This window comes from Gadus chalcogrammus, chromosome 11 (genome assembly GCF_026213295.1).
Source record: "Gadus chalcogrammus isolate NIFS_2021 chromosome 11, NIFS_Gcha_1.0, whole genome shotgun sequence".
NCBI lineage: Eukaryota > Metazoa > Chordata > Actinopteri > Gadiformes > Gadidae > Gadus > Gadus chalcogrammus.
This window is the reverse complement of record NC_079422.1, coordinates 20,560,085-20,587,352: the sequence shown is the minus strand read 5'-3', so window position 1 is coordinate 20,587,352 and position 27,268 is coordinate 20,560,085. Positions and strand designations below refer to the sequence as shown.

Here is a 27,268-nt window from a genome sequence, read left to right as displayed (position 1 = left end):
GCAGGCCAGGGGCTTTGTAGTGTCGGGAAAAGTTTACTGGGTACCCAGGGCCCCAATGGGGTAATGTCCCTTTGAAAAGTCTGGGCTGGAAAGTTGTTCTTTGTTTGCCAATTATTTTTTAGTAGGCCTACCGATTGTACCGATAGATTGTGTGACAAAACGGCTCACTCTCAACCCTTACAGAAGGCGCAAAATAGTTTAGCCCATCCCTGAACGAGGATTCCCCAAAACAGTGACGCAGCTAATCGTGAGTCGAGTGACTGCTAATGCCCGAGCGCTAACCCTAACCCTCATTTGGAAATCGCGGACACAAAATAAAGAAAAGGAATCAGAAACAAGGCAAGCTGAGGGAAAACCGATTTATTTCATAAGAAAGAGGAGTTTAATAATGGTTTAAGAAGCATATTTTAAAAAAGGGTTGTTTATGTTTATTTATGGATTGTATTGTTGTTGTGTGTATTAATAAGGTTGTTGATTTAAAGGCAATGGGATTGATAAGGTAAAACACAATCAATACACAATTGTACACAATACAATAGAAAATGTACATCCTTCATTGTACATCCTTCATTGTGAAAAAAACAGAATAAATCATGTAAGAATATAAATTCTTTCCTTCTGCAATACTTATTGTTAGGTTGACACAAACCAATTTTTTTGAAGAAAGAATAGTAGGCCAGGAACAAAAGATAACATTTCACCAAAAAAAGGAATATCATTTTTTCGCAATATAGAACCGCAATCCATATAATATTGGTGCTCAAAAACCTTTGAGATATCATATTGTGAGCACCCTGGCTTTTCCTGTCCCTATTTAACAGTTGGCCATGGAAGCAAGGCCTTTTATGGCCAAGCAGAGGACAAGTGGCCGCGGCTGGTAGCTCTCGCTGAGCTTCGTCTTCAGCACGTCTCCGTCTCTCTGCAGCTCCACTCCACAGGAGCTGAACAGCAGCTCTGTCAACTGGAAGGTCTCCCCGGTCAGGGGAGCGAGGTCATCACTGCTCAGAGACATCTCCCCATTTTCGATCACACACTGCACCTGAGACATGTGTGAGGACACGACATCATCACATCAAAAATTTGCCCTGAACCCTAAAAAAGGTTTCAGAGGTAATTGGTTCAATATTCCACTCCTTTCCGGCTCAAGCATGGCCTTAACACTGCACGGCTGCCCCAATGTTTGAACTCAGGGTATTGTACAAACGCTTTGGATAAAAGGGTCCACCAGATGGCATGATTATACATTGTATTTCTATATAATATTCAGCGGAGCAATGTAATGCATACCAGGAGCGCCAGGGATCTCAGCACTCGGGGAGTGCAGCTCGACATCAGGACAGCAAGACCGTCATCCGGCATTTCTGAAACACCGGGTGTGACCATTTAACACTAAGATTTAGCATGAGATGTGGCACAGCAACTACTGTGCAGCTGCTATGCTACAAATTACGGTGAAGGTCAGGCCCACCTACCAGCCAGGGCGCTGGTAACGAGGTGAAATGCACCGAGAGGACTGCTGGAGTCCTCCGTCTCCAGTCCATTGTCTTCGTCAGACAGGACATCCAGCATGACCTGGAGGGCCTGTCTCTGAGGCTCTATCTCAACACAGTCCAGAGAGGGGCGTTTGCCATCGAGCATCTGGCTTAGCTGAGAGAGAACAAGAGCACATCCACAAATACAAACATTAAATAGACAATACAAATACAAATAAAAATGATATATACAATGACTGGAGATCTTACCACCCTCTCCAGTAGATGGACTGCCCCGCACTGCATCATGACAGAAATGAGGTGCTGGAGCAGAGAGGTCCTGATAGATGCTTTGAGACCCGAAAGCAGTGCAAAGTTACGACTCAGCGTGGCCACTTCTGCAAATCGGTCATAAATAGAAGACATAATCACAAAAAAGCTCATTCGACATCATGTACACAAAATAAACTGTGGTTCCAAATCACTTCTATTCAATTTTGAACTACATCTGCAATTGTACCTGAAGCTTTTATTAAAAGTTATCTTGCTATCAGTAATATCAGCTAGTCTTGGCAAAGCTGTTCTTCTCAGCACAAATTGTTTGCTTGTTTGTAAAGCAAGGGTATGGACCAGGTATTAGATGCATTGTACAGTAAACTACAATCTCCTATATTTTTCGGAACCATTGAAGACACATTGAGTATTCATAAAAACAATCCATACATTATGCTAATCTGTGAATCACCAATAAAGGATATACACATTCATGAGATCATCTTGGAGCACAGGTTCTGAGCTTTACAACTTGAAAAATAACCTTCTAAAGACCTCTTGCAACTCATCAATGCAAGCAGCCCAAATAGCTCTACAGCCCTTTCAACATTACAGTCTGCTTAAGGGACTATAGTCTGAAAGGACTGATGGCTGACTGTGAAAGACACCACAGCTTATCCCTACCCTCTGTTAGCCAGGTACAGCCGGGTGGGTACCAGTCATCTGTCTGGAACGTCACAGAAGATTTCTCAGACAGGAAATCCAGGCCTCAAGGGTGCGCGGGGGGAAATATGATAGGAGTTTATTTTCAATATCATAACAAAAATATTTTGACAGAACTGTGAAACATTTTGTGGCTCTTTGCAGACCTTCAACCAATTTACTAGTATCATGCCGTTCACTCACCAAAGTCTCCTTTGGGTTTCATTCTTAGTACATATTGCTTGTAAGCGATGGTCGTATGTGGTTGTATAGTCAGTTCCAAAGATCTTCCTTTGGTTAAGCTTGCATTCGCTTTAAGGCACATCTAAAAATATATAAACATTAGCAGGTAGACATTAGCTTAAGGAAATGGTCATGCGTGTTGCTATTGGTGTTAAGAATCATAAGGCAGCCACACCTAAAACATGTAGTGTGCGTATTCCTATAATATATTCCTAATAATAATTTTATTGTTTAATGCAACTACCTTGTTGTTAGAGTTGTCTAAATGATCTAGTTCTGAAAATAATTGCTGTCTACAGTAAGTGAACCGACTACACATTGCTAAGAGAACCCTTCAATAAGAACAAGTGCTATTAGTAGTTACGATGCTTGATGCTGTATCGGTAAATACTCAGAATCGGCCGATACTCAAGTTCAGGAATCTGAGTCAGGAAAAAATTGGTATTGGAAAATTTCTACTTGCTATTGATCTAATCATCGATAGAGAACACACAAAGCACTCAGCCCTTTCACGCATATGTACTATATTTACAAAGGGAAATCACTCTAGCATTTGGCCGCTCCGTATATCCCACATACCTTAAGGACCATGTGCCTAATCTGGCCTCCTAGACTGTTTGCCAGTTCTTCACCCTGACTAATTGTTGATGTCTGAGTCGTCACAATCTTCTGCGTCACGAGTCCAAACACCCCATCTTTCTCTCGAGCCTGCTTGATCAGGCTGTGATGCATGTCGAGGAACCTAGCCAGGAAAGTTTGTTTGTTGCTTTTTACTAGTTATTGTGCATTTAAAATATGATTGATATAATTTAAATGCAAACATAAATAATGACATCACAGACCATGTTAGTAATCAACCAAGTGTTTTACCATGCAGCTATTCAAGGTGGAACAAAGTTGAAAGGTACGTTTTCCCCTGATAACGTCCCTGTTATGGTTGGATTAGGAGACATCTTACCTGCCTTTGGAATCTTTAATTAGCTGCGGCAAATTTAGATCTTCTTTCTTCAAACTGCCAAAGGAAATGTTGTGCTTTGAAGTGCCTTTATGTTCCACTTCCAGTTTGGCAAGTTCAGGATGCAAGTTGGCCTCCAAGCCTGCCTGGGATTTTTCGCTCCCACTTTGAGTGTAGTTTGCGAATTCTGTCAGTGTGACAGCTGTTGTCGTTGCACAGTATGCGCAAAAATGCAGTTATTAAAAACCAACCATAGATAGGTAAAATGACAAAGAAAACATTTTTAACTGCAAATGAGAATATTGTGAGTTATGCATACCTGGCTGTATCAGGGTGTCACCGCGTAAGATGTCATTAAGGGTAAAACCAGTGGCAACATATTTGGTTTTCTGAAACAGCCATCCACCCTTTTGCTTCCTCACGATTGACAAAACATTAAAAGAGTCATTGCAACTGGATACTGGAATCAGATTGCCGGTGGGATCCACTTCCTCTAAAAAATTTGCAGTAGCTTTTGCAAACATCTCTGAGCTGGTAAAACCTGAAAGTGCAATGGTGACAATTTTTCTTACTATTGTTTTTTTCTTCATAGACAACCTACTAGTGCAGCATAAGAGCATCTTTTTCTGTGCTGGTCTGAAATTGAGCATGGATTAACTCTAATTTCTACATCAACGTTTAGATTTTTTTTCTTCTTTAAAGCGAAATGTTGGACACAACGGAGGTTATGGGTCCAAGAGGTACAATATTCTGCATGTTGAGTTAGGTGTGTCAAACATTTTGGAGACCTTCTTTACCAGGATACATATATGTGTGACCAATTTGAAAACCTTTGAATAGTCATAGGACTGTGGAATGTTGAAAATAAATATCCTGAATAATTCCCTCAATCAGCGGTTTATGGTTGGGGTTAGGGTTATGCCGCTGCATGCAGCTCCCTTTTTACAGTGACTCGAGATGTTCACAGATTCCCATGGCTCTAATGGACCAATTCCCTTCCTTTTTCAATGACTTTAATATAAATTGAATGTCTTTTATTTCCATTGGCACATTTGATGATGCCTCTTTCATATAAAAGATACCCCGGACCTCTAACTCACTCCGGATTGTCCTTGACCCCTAGGTCACTTACTAATTGCATCACTTCCTATAGGGCAGGGGTTGGCAACTGGCGGCCGGCAGGCCATAACTGGCCCGCCAGATTATTCTGAAGTCATATGATTTATTTTTTCTATACATCGAATATCAATATCTGGTAGCTTAAATGTAAAGTAACACATGTAACAAATGTAACACAATCGTCACTCGTAAGCTGCGAGTGGGAGAGTTATTGGAATCTATGCAACATTAAATGAAAGGAAACCCCCCTCCATAGGCCTATATACAGCAACCATGGCGACCTGACATTACGCATTTTTGTGTGATTACTGCACGTAGAGAAAGGCAGGAGCTGTTGACAAAAGTCCACAAAAGATTTAAGACGCCAAGCCCTGAGACTTTTACTTACAATGAGGAACTTTCAATGGACACTTTTACCTGGAAGACTGTTGGTGAACCAGGCTGTCAAATGCACAACTTTTTCACTTAATCTTCACATTTAGGGTAAGGAGTTAGAGTTATAAGGGGACAAGATCAGCAAATAAAGTCATTCAAATACCAACGGGATGTCCCCCGCTCGGCTAAATTATGAATTAACTTCTCTTTTATTACATTTTTTACTTCAATCAAGTTCAATCCCTCCTCCGAAAAAAAGAACACACACACACACAGTACCGTGTTGCTGATGAAACTTTTCACGGTAATCCTCTTCTTCATTGGGGTAACACCAATGGTGCTGGCCAGTTCCACTGCTTGTTTATGCATGGCAGTGAATCTCTCATCACTTCAGCCACTTTCCTTCCTTCATCATAAGCACAAATGATATCCACATCTGGAGACTGAAGTCGTATTGTCAATAGCAGTCTATGTGTCACCTAGTGGTTGATATACCCTTTGTGCCGTTATCACAGAAACGAAAATTAAGGAAAAAAATACAGAGGACATGACCTCTTCGTCCTCAATGGTAGCTACGGCCCTTGATGCAAATTCATTTATCTATGCTATTTCTGATGACATGTTTCAAGCTAACAGTTATGAATGGTTTATTCTCCACATAATGGACAACACCAAATAAAGTTTTATGATTTTGTAGATCAGTCAAAGACTACAAACACGGCAACTTTGCCATTTCCGCTAAAGCCAAGGCAGTCCGAAGGTTTACCTGGGTCAATTAGAACATGTAGGCGTGGCCTATTTAATATTCCGCCAACTCCCAATATAAACGGTTTGTTTACCTGTGTTCGGGAGATACTTCATGAAGCACCTCCAGAACGCAAGCCCGTTTACCTTGTGTCTCTGTTAGAATAAACCACGTGTTGAACATTTATCACTCTCCGCGTCATACCTAGCCTGAGACGACCATACCACAAAGGATCGAATTAATTTTTCATCACCCTGCTAGTGTGTGGTAGGCATATGACTAAGCCAGCTGATGGGCATCGCAAATACCAGATGCATTTCCATTAATCAATTCCTTGAACAAGCCTTTGATAATGTTCTGGCCCGCCACCTACTGGCTCGACAAAAAATTGTCCCGAGGCCAAACTTACTTGCCGAACCCTGCTGTAGGGCTTATCTTGTTCAACAAAATGTACAGAAACACACATTTATCGCTAGTCATCCATTTTGTTTATGCGAGACAGAACCTTGAAACAAGTGATATATTGCTGTTTCTTCGAACAGTCGATAGGTGGCTAAAACGTTTGTTTGTAATTTTCCAGCCAATAGGTGGCGGGCCATAACATTATCAAAAGCTAGTTCAAGGAATTGATTAATGAAAATGCATCTGGAATTTGCGAAGCCCGTCAGCTGGCTTAGGCCCCGTCCACACAAAGCCGATATCATGGCGAAACCGCGAAGGTCTTGTACTGTTCGGCCTTCCGTCCACACGAAGCCAGCGAATCCGCTGATCGAAACCGTAAACTTCTGAAACCACCCTCGGAGGTGGTTTCAAATCTACCCGGTTTCATTTTGGATTTGTGTGACGCCTGAAACCGACTGACACCGTAAACCATGACGTCATCCCCCCACCCCTCGACCCTCTAGCCAATGACTGTTAAACCCACGGAGTCTCACCCTTTATGCGCATGCTCTCCTCTTCTTCTTATTTATTTTTCTTCTGGATTTCTGTAGCAGAAGCAGCGCCCCTTATGGGCCTGGATTGTGTACTACAGCGTTTCTACAGATCTACCCGGTTTCGCTTGACTCCATCTTTACGGAGCTACTCCGAAACCGGATAGATCGAAACCGTTTCACCCATTCCGGCTTTGTGTGGATGGGGCCTTAGTCATATGCATATAGATTTCTATAAAAAGACATACATATTGTGGCAGACACCAGGGAGGAGTGAGGGGAGTGGTAGGTCTGGCAACCTGCTGGCTCCACCCCAAGGCCATATATGGAATTCTTCCTTTTAAAGAGGTAAGCCTGGGGATCGTTAAGCAGGGGTGCTGGGGCTTAAGAGGGCTAGCAAACAGACATGTGAAGGGGAAGTTGGAACTGGAGCTAGAGCTGGAGCTAGGGAGGCTGGGGCAAGCAAAGGACCCGCATGATCTGTGTGATAGCCTGGCAGCTTGGAACGCCCTAAGGGAGAGAGATAGGTGGAAGGTGTTGGACGGACATTGAACTATAGCATAAAGGAGGTGGACGACCCTTTTCCCACCCTGGTTTCGTTTACTGGGTAAATAAACCACTCTACATTTGAACTGCTCTCTGTGTTTTGTGTCGTAATATCTGTTCAACTTGGTAGCCTGGAAACCCCACACCCACTGGCCCGCTACAATATGAACAAGTGTATGCCATTATCACATAACTGTCATGCCTGATCACGTTATAAACTGCAAACGCGATTGTGATTATTGAAGTAAAAAGAAAAGAAAAAATAGGTTATGTCATAATGTTACCGAGCGGGGAACATCCCGTTGGTATTTGAATGACTTTATTTGCTGATCTTGTCCCCATATAACTCTTACTCCTCACCCTAAATGTGAAGATAAAGTGAAAAAGTTGCGCAGTTGTCGATCTGGTTCTCCAGCGGAGTCTGTCAGGTAAAAGTGTCTTGTCTAAGCTGAAGAGAGCAGTAGGGCACAATTAAAAAAGCAGCCACTCTTAAAACACAACACACATACCACGGTGGTTGCTGACTGACTGACTGACTGACTGACTGCGCACGCACGCACGCACGCACACACACACACACACCACGGCGGGTGCTGACTGACACACGCACACAAACCGCAGTTTCTAGCCTACTCACCGTCAGAAGTGCTGCAGACGAAGTAGCCTCATAAGAGACTCTGCTTGCGTTAAACAGTCCTAAATCTTTTGTGGACTTTTGTCAACAGCTCCTGCCTTTCTCTACGTGCAGTAATCACACAAAAATACATAATGTCGGGTCACAATGGTTGTTTTATATAGGCCTAGAGAGGGCTTCCCTTTCATTTAATATTGCATAGTTTCGGATGACTCAGACTCAGGCCATCGCAGCTTATGCGTCACCGTGACGATTGTGTCTCTAACCTCGCAGGAGTGGTAGCAGGATTGGATACTTTTAAATTCAAAAACTGTTGTGAAAAAATATATAAAGTTGACTGTATCCGGCCCTTTACACTTAAGTTACCAGATATCGATATTCGATATTGAAGAAAAATAAAATAATAACAAATCATATAACTTCCGAATAATCTGGCGGGCCAGATAAGGCCCGCGGGCCGCCAGTTGCCAACCTCTGACCTTTACAAACAACCTATTCTATCATTTAGGTTACAGTACAGGCTGGGATTTTCACCCTTGATTACTTTGGAATGACATTCTGATTCCATGCATTCTGTGATCGACTCATTCGCTCATTGTGTCCACTTACGGCCCGGTCGGTGCGTGCGTCCTCGTTGCGTGCTGGGCGCCGGAGTCCCGGGTCCGTGTAAGGTAAGTCTGCAGGGGATGGAGACAGCACAGTAGGGTATACTGCAACAGGACCACAGCACAGCACTACTTGAAGTTGCACGTACTGCTGGCTGTTGGCGCTTAAAAGATCAGCGGTGGCCGAGTGGGGCACGCCTACAGGGCAGGAAGATGAGATGTAATGAGATGAAGATTTCAGAGCAAGACTTCTGAGCAAGACTTGGTTGTGACTGACTGACTTTATTAGGGTTATACTAGACAAACTAGTTATCCAACATACCTAATTAGATGAGTTTTCCTTGGCAAGGAAACACATAAAGGGGGGAGGCGATGGGGCAGTTGTGGTGTGAGTAAATTCTTGAGAAACATTCTTTGAAAATGAGTGTGGGCGTGTGTTGGCATGTGTGGTAGGGTAAAATAATGATAAGAAACAGTACGAAAACAATAGGTTTTCTCGCAACTTTGTAGCTTGACACCCAAATACTACGATCCAGTGCAAACAGCGTGTCGTGGCGATTACTCTACCAGAGTTTGCGTCTAAGACAGATGAGATATTTAGATGCAAAAAGCACACAATACTTGTAGACAATTGGTGGTCATATATATGTGTAATAAAAGTACGAACAAAGATGCATCACAACATGCATCAACAAAACATAACAGGCATACCCTACAATAATCTGAGGCCTCAGATGGGAGTTAGCCCTCTTACTCCATACTCTAAACTTTAGGACTACGCTCGGAGAAGTCCGCTGAGTGACTAAAGTCAGGAGTTTTTATACACTTAGATCGGATCTTTGGGTGGGCCCCCAATAAACCAAAAGCCTTTGTTAACGAGATGTTAAGTTATTGATTGTAGTTCCTTAAGAGGTTGACAAGGTGGTTGAGGCTGTTCCTTACCACCTTTTGCTTCTCTGCGCTCCAGGGGGTCAAGGAAAACAGGCCCAAACCAAACTACAGACAACACGGAAACGGAATGTGAAGCCAGATTACATCACATGAAACACTAAGATTTACATTTTAGAAGACCCTGCAGAATAGCAAGATGGCAAGACAATTCACGGAACGGAATGTGAAACCAGATTACATCACACAAAACACTAAGATATACATTTTAGACGACCCTGCAGAATAACAAGGTGGCAAGTTCATACACGGAATAGTATACAAACCCTAAATTCATGAAGAAAAACGTAACATGTAGATTTTCCATCACATGTGTCGCTTCACTTGTTTTTTGAAGCTATTGTAAGGGCTTGTTCACACTACCCCCGTACGTCGGCGGATCTCATTGACCTTGCATGGGGCGCTCGCGAATGCATTGTGGGTCCGTCCGTCCATTTGGCTACGTGGCCTGCGTCAAAAAGTTGAGAAATGTTCAACTTTTTAGGAAGCGTGGGATCCATCGGCCAATCAGATCGCGGTTATGCAAATACACCCCACGCGAAATATGGAATGATAGGATTGTTTTTAGTCACCTGTTGTTGGTGTCATCTTTTGTAATTATATCCAGTGGTGTAGTCTACGTGATACGCAGGTATACGCCGTATACCCACTAGGAACGCACCAGGATTTGCGTATACCCACTTAAAAATGTGCACGGATACGTATCAATCGTCTTGTGACAGATCTTTCACTTCTGTGTTTATTTTTCGCAAATACCGGTTGGGTATAACTGCAATAAAATACTTTAAGCAGGGGAACTTATCTCCTACATTCACAACATTCATAAAATTCCCCCTGCGCGCTCTGCCCTGTCTCTGTTACGAAGCGCGAAGCTGCCCATGCGTCTCTTCACGTTAGTTGGCGGGCCGAGCCCCTCCTTCTCGCGTGTGTGTGTGCGTGCGCATGCGCGCGTGTGTGTCTGTGTCTGTGTGTGTCTGTCTGTGTGTGTGTGTGTGTCCAGTCCTCCCATATTAATGTGTAAACCACATAATAAGTAGTCAACAGAAGACAATGTTTTAATCCCACTTTATATCTCCTTGTTACTTTTAGATGAGAACCCCTGGCCAGCCTTTCAGACTGGGTGTCAGGCTAGGGAATTTAAAAACAGGCATCCTTGGTTAGAGTGGAGGGGAAAAGAGTTAGGTAAATGTCAGCCAACATACAGTTGGTATACACAATTGAAATTCATAATGTTAATCACTATGCAAATGAGAGTATAGCTAATTCATGGTCATTTTTAAGGTGCAGTAATTTCACACTTTTACACAATTCAATTACTGTATGGTATGATAGATAACAACAGTAAGAGCTCAAATTAGAGCAATTGAAAGAGTGAAACATTAGAGCAATTGAAAGAGTGAAACATTAGTCTCCTGTCATCTCCTTCTCATGCACTGGTTAGCCATGGTTGTAAAGAGTTCATTAAATTATTTTGAGTAGATTTTTTCCTTGTTTAGCATGTGCCACCTATACTATAGATATACAAAGGACAACTCGTCATTTTTGTGTTGTATTTGTTCATACTGTTATTAAAACGGATAAACCTACTCAGCTTTCCATGATTGCTCATAAATAATCGTTATACTCTTAAATCAGTGGGTTGTAGACCCCTGCGTTAGTGAGTGTGGTGCGACACCCCATAAGCGCCACACGCGTACACGTACCGGTGGGACGGGATTGTACGAGGCTGGGAGGGAATCATCACAGTATACCCACTACAATAAAATAGACTACACCACTGATTATATCCACACATCGGCGTTGTAGCGGAAAGCGATTTGATTGGCTGCAATATGCGTCTACAGAGACTAGTCCCCTATACGTCAGACATGCCTTCGGCCATCCGCCGACGGACGCATGTAGTGTTAACAAGGCGTAACGGGTACAAATAGACTGCGCCTTTAAGACGCATGACAGACCCGGAAAAGGAAAGAGGCGGGAGAGAGAACGAGCGGGAAGGGGTGAGCGGAAGATAGTGAAGGACCCCGGCGGTATGCAATGCGAAGTAAGGCGGTTGCATGCTATTTATTTTGTTTGGTTTTATTAGTGCTAAGTTGAGTCTAGTACGGTTTGACGTCAACTCGGTCGCTGGGAGTAGTGCGGCGGTTTTGAGCGTTTCGTTGTAGAGGGAGTCTGGACTTCAGTGAAAGCGACGGGGGAAAGAGGCTCTCCATGTGATTATTACGAGGAAGGACGCTACGTGGTTGCCTAGAGCTTGGGACGTTTCAGGAGAAGTTTGCCCTGCCATCGCACATCACGAAGTGCGATCTCTGCTGCGGTATCGGTAAAACTAGCACCACATCTAACCATTTACACTGAAACAGAAGACACAAACACCGTGCGCAGCCCGAACAGAACTGTGACAGTGACTGTCACAGTTCACACACACACACACACACACACACCCACACACACACACACTGCACTGGAAGGGACATTGCACCGCTGTGCAGCACACAACGTGTTCACTTGCCTAGACATTGAAGCCATAGGCATTGGGTGTGGGGGACCTAGATCCTGTCCCACTCAGTCCTCTCCAGACTAAGAACTGTGTTACCCCTACAAGGCGGCTGCAATAATACCGACCGTCACAAGTGGCGTCACGAACAGGATAGATTAAGCAATAATTTTGAGTGGAAACCATGGCCGATTTAGAGAAACTGAGGGAACAGCTTGAGCAGGTGAAGGCGAGATTCGACGACCAGGCTGAGGCCTTGCTACAAGCAAGAAGTGAGCATTAGCTAAGGCAGTCATAGATCAGCAGAATGAGAAGCCACCTGCAGCTACTGTGTATATCCCCAGAGACCGTAAAATTTCGGATTTCAATGGCAAGCAAGGTGATGTGGATATTGAAGAATGGATCTCATCAATGGAATCTGCCCTCCAAGTCATGAAGGTCCCCATAGAAGACCAAGCGGAGTTCATTAAAGAGTACCTTAAAGGCGAAGCCAAACTCACGGTCAAGTATGTGGACGACAAAGCTAATGATGCAGCGGGCATATTTGAAGCACTACGCAAAACTTATGGCGACAAAGTCCCTTTAGGCACCCGGCTCAAAGAATTCTATGAACGTAAGCAGATTCCTGGAGAGACCATACGTTCTTACGCATATGACATCAAAGAAAAGCTGATGCGAATACGGCGTAGAGATTCTAATCGTGTCCCTAATGCAGAGGGAATGTTAAAAGAACAGCTTGCGCTTGGGCTCCGAGATGATATCCTTAGAAGAGAGATCAAGAAAAGAATAAAGGAAAATAGTAATCTTACCTTTGCTGAGCTAATGCAAGATGCCATCTCCTGGTCTGAAGAGGAAGATGTTCAGACGTCTGATGCCGTGCAAAGCAGTTCCTGCGCCAAAGGTGCCGCGAACGCTACTAGGGCGATCGATGAAGCCTCTTCGCAGTTGACGATGGAGGTACTGCATGAAGCAATACAAAAGATAGCCAAGCGTCAGGATGAACTGTTCCAGATGATGGGTCACAGGGGCACTAGCATGACACAGCGGTTGGACGTGAAAGGAAGAAGCCCCCCTCTGAAGAATTAAGAGGGGCAGTTTATCTGCTACACGTGCAATGAGCCTGGGCACACAAGCAGACAACTGTCCTCTGAACATGGGAGCTATGGGCATAGAACATCCTCCACTCAGAAGGGATGGGCCATCCGGGGCTGTAGGGAACAACCCGGTAGGGGCCATGCACCCGAGTCCAGGCGGCCCTGTCATTAGAAGTCACTTTGCGAAGCAGTCCTATAACACTCCTCAAGCCCAGAGTGCAAGTGTCTTTGTAAACTGCTTGATTGTCGAAGTGAAGATAGCAGGCGTTAAGACAGACTGCCTGTTGGACACTGGCTCAGAGTTCACCACAATCCGGGAATCTCACTTCACTTTGGGAAGTCTGCGTCCAGCCAACTGGGTCCAGCTCATCGCTGCAAATGGCCTCGAAACTCCCCTCCTTTGATGCATAGAGGCGGAGGTAGAGTGCATGGGGAAGACCGTCGGCAGAAAGTGTGCCTCTGTCCTTAAAGATGAAAGCTCAGATGTGAAAGGGATGAAAGGTCCCCCTGGTATCCTGGGAATGAATGTGCTAAGTGAACTGAAGGATCTTTTTGTTGCCACGGACGGCATGAGAAAGATGGATAAATATCGGGGCACTGAGGCTAAGGTCCACCGGGTGCTAGCGAACATCAGAAAGGAGGCGGGGTCCCTCGGACAGATCGACCGAATAGGCTATGTGAAGGCGGTAGGCAGGGAGACAGTCATCATTCACCCACTCAGCGAACGCATCCTCGAAGGTCATTGCGGCATGCCTTCAAAAGCAAGCTGTCAAGTGTTAGTGGAGGCCACTTCTGGGGTGAGCCTGCAAAAGAGCCTCCTGGTGGCTAATGTGCTCGCTACAACCACAGGGGGGCATGTGCCTATCCGGGTTGTTACGGACGTAGTGTGTTGTGTTTGTGTTTCACTGTGTTCTCTCCCCAGACTGATGCCCTTCCACCCCCTTTCGGATTGCAACCCTAGCAATCAGGAAATTGAGTGCACCTGAGCTCACCTGATGGCTATATAAGCTGGGAGCAGACAGGCGCACAGTGCCAGCAAGCGGTCGACGATTGTTGTGTGTTGGAACTAGTGACGGAGTGCCGTTGTTGGTGTGATCTTGTGATCTTGTGGATCGAGTAGTGAGCTATTGGTTCTGAGTAGTAGAGTATTTGGTTGGTTTGTAGTTAGTTCTTTTGTTTCGTGCATTCCTAAAATATTCTGTGTTACTCCCCTGATGCCCCTGGATACTATTTGGGGTCGTAACAGTTTGTTGAATTCAAGCCAAAAAAAAAAAAAGCCAGTGATGCTGTAGCCAAGATCACGGATCGCCTTTGAAGAGAAAGAAGAGTTTGAAGAGAAAGAAGGGGTGCTGCATGTGGGGGCCATTGAAACCAGCCAGATCACGGCAGAGGGGGGTGAAGCCGAGCAGCTACCTGTCCCTGTCCAAGTTAACCTCGAACAGCTCTCTCCCACCCAGTGCCATAAGCTCAGGGGTTTATTAGGATCAAGATTTGTTCTCAAAAAGTGATTCAGATTTTGGGTACACCGCTTCTGTCTCCCACAGTATTCCAACAAGAGAAGCCCTACCCATTAAGCAGCGGCATCGCCGTGTTCCTCCTCAGGTTTTCCGGCAGTTTAAGAAACACGTCCAAGATCTCGTCTCCCAAGGAGTTCTCAAAGAGAGTTGTTGCCGCTTGGCCTCACCTGCTGTAATCGTGCTAAAGAAAGATGGAGGTGTGAGGTTTTGTTGGGATTATCGGAGGCTAAACGAAGTGATGTGCCCAGATGCCTACCCACTTCCGCGTGTTGATGAGTCGCTTGACGCATTAGGGAAGGCACAGCTGTTTTCAACCCTGGACTTAACCTCAGGCTATTTCCAAGTAGCCATGGATGATGCAGACCGAGCGAAGACGGCAGTCACCACCCCTTTCGGCCTGTTTGAGTAGTCGAGGATGCCATTCGGGCTATGCAACGCCCCAGCCACATTCCAGCGTCTTATGGCCGTAGTGCTCGGCGATCTGACGTTAGAGGCACTACTCATCTAATTGGACGACATAATAATATTTTCCAATGACTTTGACACCCATTGTGAGAGACTAGAAGTCGTCTTCAATAGACTCAGGCAGCACGGCTTAAAACTGAAGCCCAGCAAGTGCCACCTCCTGAGGGACGAAGTGAAGTTCCTCGGCCACATAATATCCGCTCGTGGTATCCAGGTGGATCAGGAGTAAGTGCAAGCCCTGGAGACATGGGCAGCCCCTAAGTCAGTGAGAGAGGTGAGGCAAGTCCTGGGGATCATGAGTTACTATAGAAGATTTGTTACAGGTTTGCCCACCTAGACCGGCCTCTACATGCTCTGGTTGGCAAGGGAGGGAAAGCCTGGTTTGCAGAATCCCGGCGACCACAGAGCCGGATGAGGAAGATTCAGGGAAAGACTTCATGCGAATAGGATCAGATGAGTTGCGTGCTTGTCTCTGGCCAGGGCCTAAAGACAAAACGGGTGCGCTTAGGGTGGAAAAGGTGGCACAGAATGCCATAAAGGGGACCGTGAGTGGCTTCAGCTGGCCGGAGATAGAACAGGAGTAAAAACGGGACCCCAGTGTCTGGCCTGTCCACTCAGCTGTGTGGAACCACAGAAAGCCCACCCTTTCAGAGATTAGAGAAATGGATCCAATGCTAAAGCAACTCTCCCAACAGTTTGAGCGGCTGAGCCTTCAAAAGGGAGTCCTGTTTCGCTCTGTCAGCAATCCAAGAGACGGGGAAGAAATACAGCAATTAATCGTCTCAGGGAGTCTGCAGCGTCGAGTGTTTGAAAGTCAGCATGAACATGGTGGTCACTTCACAGAACAGAGCACCCAAGACCTCATGAGGCGGAGGTTGAGCTATTACTGGCCGACAATGACCAAAGATCTACAGACTTGGATTAAGGAATGCAAACGGTGCACTCTGGCATAGGACGTACTTCCCAAAATGAAAGCCCCGATGACATGCACCAACATTATGCAGACCCTCCAGGATTTTGCGATGTTGCGATTTGCAACTTCAACGCAACATCAACCAATCAACGCAAAGTCAGGGCGGTGTCGCAAATTTAACCAACCACCACATCTTTCCCACAAATTTGACCAATCAGTGGCGTCGTCTTGAACTGACGTCAACATACTACCATCCGCCTTACTTCCGTGTTTACTACTTCATTCTACTAATTCAAGCATTCATGCAGCATGTGCGCGTCCTGGCGCGACTGGTTTGCACATTAGAGCTAATGGTGAGCTGCCTAAACAAACAGTCTGGGTAATTCAATGTATTAATGTTTTTTATGAAAGAAAGAAGTGATGATTTCAGCCTCACATCAACTTTCAGCCAGGAGAGTTGGTCTTGCATGTTATTTATGATGGCTCTCGTCGTGCATTTAAGGGCAAGCCTAGCTGCTCTGTTTTTTACCCGTTGAAGCTTCCCTAGATTAATTTTTGTGGTACCTGACCAGACCAGAGCAAAAATCTAGGTGTGACTACCAGGGTCTATAGGACCTGTTAGGTCAGATGAGGTCAGAAGAGCATCTTTTGACGACAGAGATGTTTCCTCCCATCTTTTTCACCAGTAAATCTGTATGTCTTGACCATGACCCCAGAAGCTTTGTTTCCTCTACTGTCTCAACAGCAACATTGTTTAGTACCAGTTTCAGCTGGGGTTTAGAACTTAATGAGTGTCTTGTTCCAAATACAATGCTCTTGGTTTTAGATATGATCAGGACAAGTTTGTTATCAGAGATCCATTTCTATACCATCTGCAACTCTTTGTTGAGGGCTGAGGGGATTTCCTCATCTGTTTGTGCAGACATATAGAGTGTTGAATCATCTGCATACACATACATAATTTCTTTTACAAACAAGTGGTAGATCATTTGTAAAAATCAAGAAGAGCAGTGGTCCTAGTGAAGAGCCCTATGGAATCCCACACGTCTTGCATTTGAGAGGCTTCCATTAAAGAAAACCTTTGCTGTCCTATTGGTTAGGTAACTATCGATCCATGCTACGGCAGATGGAGTAAAGCCATTACTCTTACATTTCTTCAATAGTAAGCTATGATCAATGATATCAAAGGCAGCACTAAAGTCTAATAGTACTGCTCCTATAATATTCTGTTGATCAATATCTTTTAACCAATCTTCTGTCATTTGCGTGAGCGCTGTGGAGGTTTGTGTGTCCTTCTCTGTAAGCAGGCTGGTAGTTGCTTGTCAAGTTGTTCAGTGAGATGTAACATTTGTATCTGATTAAATACAATTTTTTCCAACAGTTTGCTTATAACAGGTAACAAGCTCATTGGTCGGCTGTTTGAGCGAGTAAAGGCAGAACGAGTATTTTTAAGCAGAGGGATTACCTTAGCCTTGAGGGAACATATTACTGTGAAGACTAAGATTAAAGATGTAGCATATGGGAGTGGCAATATGGTCCGCTACGATCCTCAATAACTTCCCATCCAGGTTATCAATACCTGGTGCTTTCTCATTATTGATAGACAATAATCGTTTTTTCACTTCTATAGTCACTTTGCAGAATTCAAAAGAGCAGTTCTTGTCATACATCATTTTGTCTTGTATACATGAGTACAATGGCTCATCGTGTGGTGTTGGCATTGTCGTGTTCTTGAAGAAAGTAGTCCAAACCGGATCGCTTTTATCTCACTTTATTTGTTAAGGTATTTCGGTACGGTAACTATGAAGCAAAAGGAGGGGAATTGTACATAACACGCGCGTGGAGCGACACACGACTGTGTGTCGCTATCTTCTAGCAACGGGGCTACCATCGGGCTGCAATGTGTTTCTGACCTCATCTGGCTCCCGCTCTGCGTTTGTATCAAGTAGGCGTGGCCTATGTGACGTATTGGCTCCGGCTTCCTCGTCTGTCTAAAGATGTTGCCATCTGTGGCTGGAGTAGTTATTACAACTTGTATGTTTGGTCCTGCTCCCCTTGTGGCTATGTTTAGTAATTACAGCTTATATGTTCAATCCTGCTCCCTGGTGGCTATGTGGGGGTAATGCAGCTTATGTGTTTGATCCTGCTCCCTTGTGGCTATGTCTTTTTAGTTTACAGACTTTGCTGGTCAAATAATCGTTAAAATAATTGGCAATATCTATAGGTTTAACTACCCTTCCTCTTCAATGAAAGATGGAGCCGGGCTGCTCTTTGTGCCCATGATGTCATTTAGGGTGCTCCATAGCTTCCTTCCATCATGTTTTATGCAGGTTATCCTTGATTCATAATACAATTTCTTCTTCTTTTTGTTCAATTTAGTGGCATAGTTCCTCAGTTTACAATATACTTGCCATTCCGATAACATCGTAACTTCCTCCACATATGAGTCACAACAGAAAGGGAGGGAGGGAATTCTGAAGATGGTTTTCTTGGCAAGGACACACGGAAAGAGAGGTTAGCGTGCCATAGTGGCATGCAAGTTACGCTCCTCAAATGTTGAGCAGTCTCAAATGTTGAGATGCCTTTGTTTTTTTTGGCCTATTCTTTTTTATAGGTATGTGTTCATGACACAAAAGAATGATGCTGTCTTTAAAAACAAACAGCACGACTGACATTTATTATTCATTCTCAGTGGACAATGCTATGTTGTTATATAGATTCGGCATTCAATTGGGTTTCTATAACATTTCTAGAGATAAATATTTATTTTATTGTCATATTTGTTCAGTAAGTAAATGAATTAACAAATATTATGACCATTGCTAGCTTTTGTTACAGCCAACTTTGGCTAGAGTGCGGTGACGTCATCACGCTCTAGAAGGCCTCAACGAAAGTCAAGAAGACCTATATTTATATATTTATATTTTAAAAGGTATAAAAAAAATAATAATAATAATGGTAGAGCACAATTCCAAACAAATATTAACATTTTAAAAGTGCAATGGAGTCTCTAGGTCTATGAGAACAAAATTGTAACTGGTGTGGGGGCAAAGTTTGTAGAGAATAAGAAAGAAAGAAAAAAAACGGTCAGCGCTGAATCCGCTGATGGCAGGACAAGAAAATATTGTTGGTAATGTTGATTATTTGTTTCCCACAAGGAATTGTGTTACGGCACTATTTAATTTCCTTTCGTAAAGGATGGTCCTTTCCTTTGCATTTGACCAGCTCTTATCATGGCTGCCACTTGGATACAACCGGTTAATTTCTGTAAGTTAGGAACCCTCCTAATCAAAATGTATAGTGGTTCGGAAAGCATATAATGTGGTGAGCAAACACGCAGAGGCTTAGGACATAATTCACGACAACTGTCAAGAGTCTCTGGAGTCTCTCTGGGCGATGACGCAGCTGAGCGGAAGTCGTGTGTTTTATTTAGGTTGCTTTGTTTGTATATGAGTTATAGTAAAGCAGCTCCGTCTCCATCTGTAACCCAATCGAGTTGCCATTCCTTTTTACCTCAAAATGGTATTAACACCTTGTACTTCCTCACTGATTATAAATTCCCAGCGTTTCAGTTATTTTTGCAAGTCAAAACTGGAATTATTTCTCTGTGTGTTCTGCATAGTATTAATAACCAAAACAGCTCCTTGATTAAAATTCAATTATTTTAATTTATTTTGGAAGCATGAGATACATTGATCAAACCTAAGCATACTCGCATGGTTTGCTTACAAGCATCTCCAAACGGCGGACCGCGGTCCGGATCCGGACCAAGTGACGGTCCTATCCGGACCCATGACCAATTTAAAATAATAATAAAAAAAATAAAAAAAGTTTTTTTTTTTTTTTTTTTATGATTTCACTATACAAAGCATGATTATGTTTGTAAAATCATTTCTCACTGAAATACAATTTGAAAGGCAGAATAGTCTGTAGTACAGCATAAAAACAGCAAAAAGCAATGATCTTCACAGAGCGAAGATCATGCACTCACCAAACTCCCCCCCCTCCCTCCTTCTGTCACGGCCTGTGCGTAATAGCGTCACTCAAAATATAGCCAATAAAATATTTTGTTTACCGGAAGAGCGATTTGGAATGAGAAAATGGCTTGCTCGAAAATAAGGAAAGTTTACCCCGAAAACAGACACTTTAAAGATGAATGGTCTGACCAATACTTGTTCATTGTTGTGTCTTATATGTGTTGAAACCGTGGCGCTGACAAAAAGCGGGAACATTAAGCGGCATTACGAATCCAAACACAGATCCTTCTAGGAAAAGTATCCCCAGAAGTAAGAGCGTGGAAAATATCCGAGCTGAGTGCTCAGTATGAGAGGTCTACGCGTGTCTTCACACACTCATTTACAGGCCAGCAACGTTCAAATTAATGCTCACTTAAGATTGCATGGTTTTTTGGGGCAACATAAAAAAACTTTCAGTGACACGACTGTTGTGAAGGAGTGCTTGAACGCCGCTGCCGAGACGTTACTTGAAAGTAAACAAAGGGATGAATTGTGTGAAAAAATAAAGCAAATCCCAATGTGAGCTGCAAAGACAACCAGAAAATCTGAAATGTTATCATATGATGCAATGTCACAGCTTCATGCGGCTGTTCAGAGTGCCCCATCCTTAACCATTGATTAGTCTTCAGATGTAACAGATAATGCCCAGCTTTTGGTTGATGTGTGATTGTTTCATCAAGACAAGAAAGAGATCTGTGAGGACCTGTTGGGTCTAACACCACTTGAGACACTGTTTTGCTTACTTGAAGTGAAGGCCTAATGCTCTTTTTGTTTTTATTTGAAATGTAGGTCTGGTATACCTGTTTTGCTTACTTGAAATGTAGGCCTAATGCACTTTGTGTTCATTTTGTTTTGTTTACTTGAAATGTTAATATGCGTTACTTTGTCTTACTAGTTTTTCATGGTTAAAAAATAAGCTATTTGGAAATTGAAAATAAATACATCTGAAATGATAAGGTAATATGCCGTGTTGATTGTATTTGACAAAAGAAGGCTATTAGGACGTGGTAGGTTCGGACCTTTCTTGGAAGGAATTTTTAGTAACTGGACCTTGTTCAATTTTAATTGAAGACCCATGGCTTACACCATAGAAGAGGAAAGTAGCAGCATGATAAACAAAGTCACCTTTGCTTTGGGTAACACTTCATCCTTCCTTTATTTGGTAAACAGCCGATGAAGGGTAGCCTGACAGCGCCAGACCAATGGACAGATGCGACCAAGTCTGGAAACTGTCCATTTTGAAAATCCAAGAGGTGTTATCAAAATACACAACAAAATTTACTTTGGACACAATTAGAACCAATCAGAGCAATGAAAATAGGGTCACATCGGCAGCAGCCGTCTAGGTTGCTTATGAAAATGCATCGACATGGCTCCCATGGACACTCCTCTGTACAGTCATTAACCCCGCCCCATATGAGATAAATGGCTGTGATTGGCCTGAGCTGGGCCAGGTCTGCTGGAGTCAGTCCGAACGGGTGGGGCAGGGGTGTGTGGGGAAAATTGGGACTGGGAACCCAGGGCCACAATGGGGGGAGGGGGGGTCTCTCGGAAAAAGCCTTGGAAGAAAGATTTTTCTTTGTTTTGCACCAAAGCTTAATATCATAAAACACATGGCTCTTAGTTTGATGACTGATGTTGCTGGGGATGTGAGACAAGGTGAGCTCATACAGTGGCAACTATAACTCATTCAAAGCAATCATTTGTAAAACTTACTGAAAGAAGTAGGCCTATAAGTAAACATGGAAATAACTATAGGTGACTACCCTAATAATAATAATTACCAATTATTTGTTAATGTATCATTTTGTATACTTTTGTATCAGACACATACTTTTGTGCTAAACCTCTGGGGAGTGGGGCTAAGCTAGCAGATTTGTCTGGTTGCCAGGCTGGATGATGGGACACATTGGCCGGTATAGTGGGCCCCGTAGACCTCCAGGCCGGCCGAGGTGACTGTGTTTTCTTCTCTAAACGACATCTGAGTGGTCACATGAAAGAGCCTTATGGGCCAACACGGGTGACCATCAAATAATGAATGGGAAAATTAGGTTGAGATCGTTTCTTACTCCTGTTACATTTCTCGTTACCAATTAAAAACTGTCAATTTGAGTTGGGAACCAACAGAGGTAGTATGTGATTTGGGTCTGAAGGATTCTGGGAGATGGAGTAGAGTTAGAATTGTGCATTTAATGTTAAGATAAAACACTGAAAATGAAAACTGCTGGAGGAAATATATCAATAGATATATCAACCTTTTTTTATTGTGATTATGTTTATTGTACATAACTAGATGAATAAGTACAGAAATAAGCTAATATAATCATTATCAACTACGAAAATGTATGCCTCAAGGGGTAGGGCAGAGTTATTGTAGCCTGTTTCTACACTCTCTCTCTACACACACACATCTTGTGAGCACCTGGATAATAACCAATAAATTGAGTAGATATAATCTTGGCTGAGTTGTAATGTAGATATTAAAGCAGAACACACTACCCACCACGCAAAGACATAAAGAAAGAGGAAGAGACATATGCCAGACAATCCTGAAACCCTCTAGTGGTAAATAGGTCCAATATGCCAAAATTGGATGTTCTCTCCATTTAGCTCCTCTGTGCAACGCTTGGCAGTTTTAGAGGGACAGGTAAAGCACTTAACGGTAAAAATGTGTTACCTGCCGGAGGTCATACAAGCATCGTCGGCTCTCCAAACTCTCTCAGTGCAGAAGGACTCTGAAACAATGTCCATACCAAACAGCATATAGGGGGATCTCATGACATGAGGTTTGAACTTTGCACTGTAATCTGGTACCTACATATTGACAGGAGATTTCCTGAAGAAAGACAGCGAAAATTAAACAACCCTGCCTGCAGTTCCTGTATGAGGGCAGAGAATAAATGAATACAGATGAGCACTTTCACAGAATTTTGCTGTCCTCTAGTGGACACAGACCTGTTTGTCCTTTATGGTGTTCTGTTCTCTCAAGAAAATAGGTGAAAGACTATTCAGAGTGGCAAACATGCATACAGCTGTAAGAAACGGCAGAAAACACTACATGATATAGATACTGAAGACTTAGTTCTGGCGGTCAGAACATACTGCATACTTTCGGAAGGCATTTTCTAGGTGCACAGAAAATCGAATTGTATGAAAACGATATTAGAAATCCTATTAAATATATGATATGACTTAAATATATAAAGACTATGCTGTAATTATATTAAAGATATACAATTCTTCAATATTAGTTATAAGTGCCTCAAAAATAAATTAAGGCACAAAAGAATGCCTGCATTCAAATCACTAATATATTAAATAAATGTCACATTGGGTGGGTTCGTGGAGATCTGTCTGGCAAGCGGTTGATGTCGATGGCTGCGTTTGATTTATGAAAAAGTCTGAGTGAACATATTGTTTTTTTTAATTAGATCATTTAAGCAGTCATTAAACAAAAAACTAAAGAGAAAGCCCAATCCTTTTAACTCATCAAAACACATCACATCGTATCCCTTGGAACTTGACGAAGAAATAGAGCGAAAGAGTCCAACTGTTCTATATAAACTACCATTGGCCAACTAGAAATCGGCTTTACTGATAAACTTGCATAAACTATAGGCTTTGTATTCCTTGGTTATACTGTCATTTGGCAATTCTGAAAGTGTGTACATATATACGTATACACATATACATATATACACATACATACATACACACATATAAACATAAATATACACATATACACGTATACATCAATATATACATATACATTTATATCTATATATATGGTATGTGCTTCTATATCAGATTTAGCATTGTTTTTTGTATTCACACAATTTAATCGAACAGCGCAATTTGGGAACATGCTAAATTCTCATGATTGCGCATTTGGGATATTTGCACCCCTGTGAATATGCACCTCCATCAGATGCACTATAGAAACTAAAATGTACAATATGAATTATAACAATCTAATTATATCAGTCTTAAACTTAAATATCAATTTAATTATAGTGCCGTATATTTTGGGGGACCCTGTCGGCTACTGATTTACATAAAACAAGTAGAAAACATAACGGTGAGACAAACTTCAATGTGAAAACAAAGAATGAACAGAAAACCAAACCCTCAACTCGTATGCTACGTGCATCATGAACATAAAAAACTGAAATGTTGGATGCCGGGAAGATTTAAGGTCAAGCAATTCATAATTAATTTCGATAGCACAGTACCATGCCAATTAAAGAGTGCTAAAGCTAATAACGTAACCAATCAGTTGCATATATCACTACTGCCCCCTAGTGGCAAAGTGGTTCCCTCGCATCTGCTAGAAAGAACAATTAATAAAATCAGACAGAAGGTAATTTGAGATCATGCAAATTTCATCCCATAGAGCTAACCATGGAAAATTAGGCGATTTCATAGCCGTTGGACGATGTACCTGCACTACCTTATGGTAGAACTTTGTCAGTAAAGTTGTGTGGTCCTGCTTTGCATGCAAACAAAAAAAATAATCCTGAAACAGAAGATATTTCTCATCAGTTCAGAGATATAGGAGACAGATGTTGGGACACTTTGGACTATAATATATTTTGCAATGCACTTCTTTCTGTTCTTCCGAAGAGTATACAGATAACAGAAACCAAAATACAGGAGAGAGCGGAGAAGAGAGTAGCTTAAGAGTGAGGGGGATGTGGGGTAAATAAATAAAACAAAAACATTGTGTGAGGTCATGGACTATTGACCGAATCTTATTTACTGATGATTTTCTTAAGTAATATTTACACTTTTTTACATTAGTTATAGATCTGCATGGTCTTATAGTGCTCCAATAATACAAAGAACATAAACACTAAACGGAGCAAAAAACAAAACAAAACCTATTCCTCGTTGCAACAGCTTTTTTTACCTGCTCTAATTTAATGCGGCAGTTCAATGAAGGTATTAGGTCTCCAAAGAACAATTTTGTTATTAAGAAAGTACAATTGACTATCAATTACTTTAATCAACAGCCCTTGAATCTAGATTGAAGTTGAGAGCAAATAAAACGGCAATGAAACGAAAACACAATGCCAACGACAAACAAAAAGCAACAATGGTTTACATATGATGGACATGTTCAACATATTGGATATCATAAACATATGATTTTTTTTTTTGCAGAATATAACTCAGATTAACATTTCAACACGTCGCAACATTAACATGCCAAGCACAATATCAATCTTAAACGTCCTATCTGGTTTTAATTACATTTATAAATCAAAGATAATATATATTTTGTAACGGCAAAAGGCTATTTTTATTTGGAAATGTACACAATCTAGATTCATTTTCCTTTATAGCTTCATAACCAGCGGGGTTATATAGAGAAAGCATAAAGGGCAGTTCACAAAACTAATGTGACTGCTGTAGAGTGGAACAAGAGTAAACTAACAAGAACCACAGTGTATGAAGTCACTTGTTATAGTGACTTTACTATTTCCAAACAAAGACAATTTGGCATTATGAAAAAAGTACATGGGAAAAACAAAAGGCCCTATAAATGACATTGGGAGACAGAAATGCAGCTAAACTCAACATGTAGACCGACGAGGCATTGGCTGAGGCTGCACATCCATCCGGCGTTCGTTCTTACTGAATCGAATGCATTCACACCAAACAACGTCCAACATGTGTCGTCCATTTTCTGTCATTGCCGCTTGCAGATGTTCAGGGTTGGTAGGTCTCGTAGGGAACAGCTATTCAAAGTGTCTACTGGTTCAGCACGTCTACAGGTGTTCAGACTGAAACCGGCGTTGAGTATTATCCAACGGGGATGCCATACAGCTGATGACCAGCAGTCAGTTATCCCTGGTTAACGCGACCAGAGTCAAGATGCCCCTGAATGTACCCCTTCAATGAGGTCGGCTGAGGACGAATCCGCATTCAGCCCGAAACAAGCGTGACAAAATACTTGACTAGACACTTGGAACAGTTTCAAAGCATCGTATTCTAAACGACAATACCTGATAGCGAACACTCTGGCGCGACGGCTGCCAGCTATAGCGGAACATGCTAGGTGGTGCAAAAGAAAGGCAAGGTGTACCGCGTGGAAGCCTCTGGAAGCCCTTTATACTCTAGTGTACGTTTCAATCCTCTCCGTTTTCAGAACCACCGTAGTTACAACGGCGGAACGGTGTTGGCGTGGACGTATCTTCTCGACCGTCACATCATGGTTATATATATATATAACATATATTCTTCCCTCGCCGTCGCCGTGATGGGCGACTGATCACGCCATGCGCGGCGCCGAGCGGTCGTCGGTGGGGGTCCTCTTCAGCTTAACCCCCTTGCGGATGGCCGCCAGCATGCTGCCCCCCTCCTCCGCCCCTCCCTCCATCAGCTCCTCCCCATCCCACTCCTCCCGGGCGCCTTCGCCGGGCCGCCCTCCGGGGGGCGGGGAGCCCAGGCTGACGTAGGACGGGGGGTTGGTGGCGGCCTGGCCGCTCCAGCAGGCCACGGGCAGCCCCTCCCGGCCACGGCCCGGGGGGGACAGAGAGCTCTCCTCCCCTCGCTCGCCGCTCGCCTGCGCCGCCACCGCCGCCGCCGCCGCCTCCTCCCCGCCGCCCCTGCCGGGGCTGAGGCGGGGCAGGTCGGGCACGGTGGGGATCAGCGCGGGGACCATGGGGGTCCGGATGTGGATGGGCCCCGTGCCGGGGACAGAGCCGCAGCGCCGCACGGCCGGCTTGGTGGAGGGCGTGCGGCGGATGGTGGCGGTCCCCGGCGTGATGATCTGCGGGCCCTGGCTCGCCGAGTACGAGCCGCCGTAGGAGGAGGGGCCGGAGTACCCCTGGCTGGAGTAGCAGGAGGCTGGGGTACGACAGGGAACCAAACGCAGAGGTAAGAACATCAGGGTAAGAACCACGCAAAAGTAATACAGCCGTTTCCTGAAGTGATAGACCGATATTTGCGTTTTTTACGTGTATCGTATCGGCCGATATATATATATATATATATATATTTTTTTTTTTACGTGATTTACAGACAGTTCAATAAATGTTCATTTTTTTTTAATTGACACATTGTAACATTTGTTATCATCATTGTGTCATTTTGAGGATGTAAATTGAGGGAGGCTAAGCCTGGAAATCCAGACCCACATCTAGAAAGCTGTAGGGTCTGGCAACGCGTAATGAAAATGGCCCAACTCGAGGGGCGGCACCAAGCATGCGTTT

General features: G+C 43.4%; 2 protein-coding genes across 10 annotated transcripts in view; both read right to left on the bottom strand.

Annotated features, from left to right (window-relative positions):
- Positions 1-325: 325 nt before the first annotated feature.
- Positions 326-10,001, bottom strand: LOC130392437 (gasdermin-E-like). 5 transcript variants are annotated; one of them, XM_056602926.1, is made up of 12 exons: positions 9,816-10,001; positions 9,544-9,597; positions 8,606-8,673; positions 3,965-4,186; positions 3,649-3,847; positions 3,270-3,432; positions 2,652-2,772; positions 2,430-2,513; positions 1,743-1,870; positions 1,473-1,647; positions 1,288-1,361; positions 326-1,039 (listed from the first exon to the last, which is right to left on the bottom strand). In XM_056602926.1, exons 4-12 carry the CDS (start codon positions 4,167-4,169, stop codon positions 815-817), a joined length of 1,374 nt encoding a protein of 457 aa, XP_056458901.1. In that variant the 5' UTR covers positions 4,170-4,186; positions 8,606-8,673; positions 9,544-9,597; positions 9,816-10,001; the 3' UTR covers positions 326-814. The 5 variants fall into 5 exon arrangements, with proteins under 5 accessions (XP_056458901.1, XP_056458899.1, XP_056458898.1 ...); XM_056602924.1 differs by having other exon boundaries at positions 8,606-8,799; positions 9,816-9,991; XM_056602923.1 differs by having other exon boundaries at positions 8,606-8,799; positions 9,547-9,597; positions 9,816-9,911.
- An 11,874-nt stretch (positions 10,002-21,875) lies between these two features.
- LOC130392307 (protein MTSS 1-like) overlaps positions 21,876-27,268 on the bottom strand; it is a 64,922-nt gene continuing 59,529 nt past the window's right edge. For 3 of the 5 annotated variants that reach the window (XM_056602799.1, XM_056602801.1, XM_056602802.1), the window contains exon 16: positions 21,876-26,903. In XM_056602799.1, the coding sequence (XP_056458774.1) occupies positions 26,326-26,903 (578 nt within the window). In that variant the 3' untranslated portion in view covers positions 21,876-26,325. The remainder of the gene's footprint in view (positions 26,904-27,268) is intronic. The other 2 variants (XM_056602803.1, XM_056602804.1) reach the window with 1 other exon arrangement.

Excerpts from the sequence above, each read along its gene's own strand:
- LOC130392437 (XM_056602927.1), bottom strand. The coding sequence starts at position 9,856 with ATGGAAAATCTACATGTTACGTTTTTCTTCATGAATTTAGG. Across the intron at positions 4,187-8,605 it reads ACGCACGCACCGACCGGGCC|GTTTTACCAGCTCAGAGATG; the intron begins GTAAGTGGACAC and ends TTGCACTTTCAG. Across the intron at positions 1,040-1,287 it reads TGAGATCCCTGGCGCTCCTG|GTGCAGTGTGTGATCGAAAA; the intron begins GTATGCATTACA and ends CACATGTCTCAG.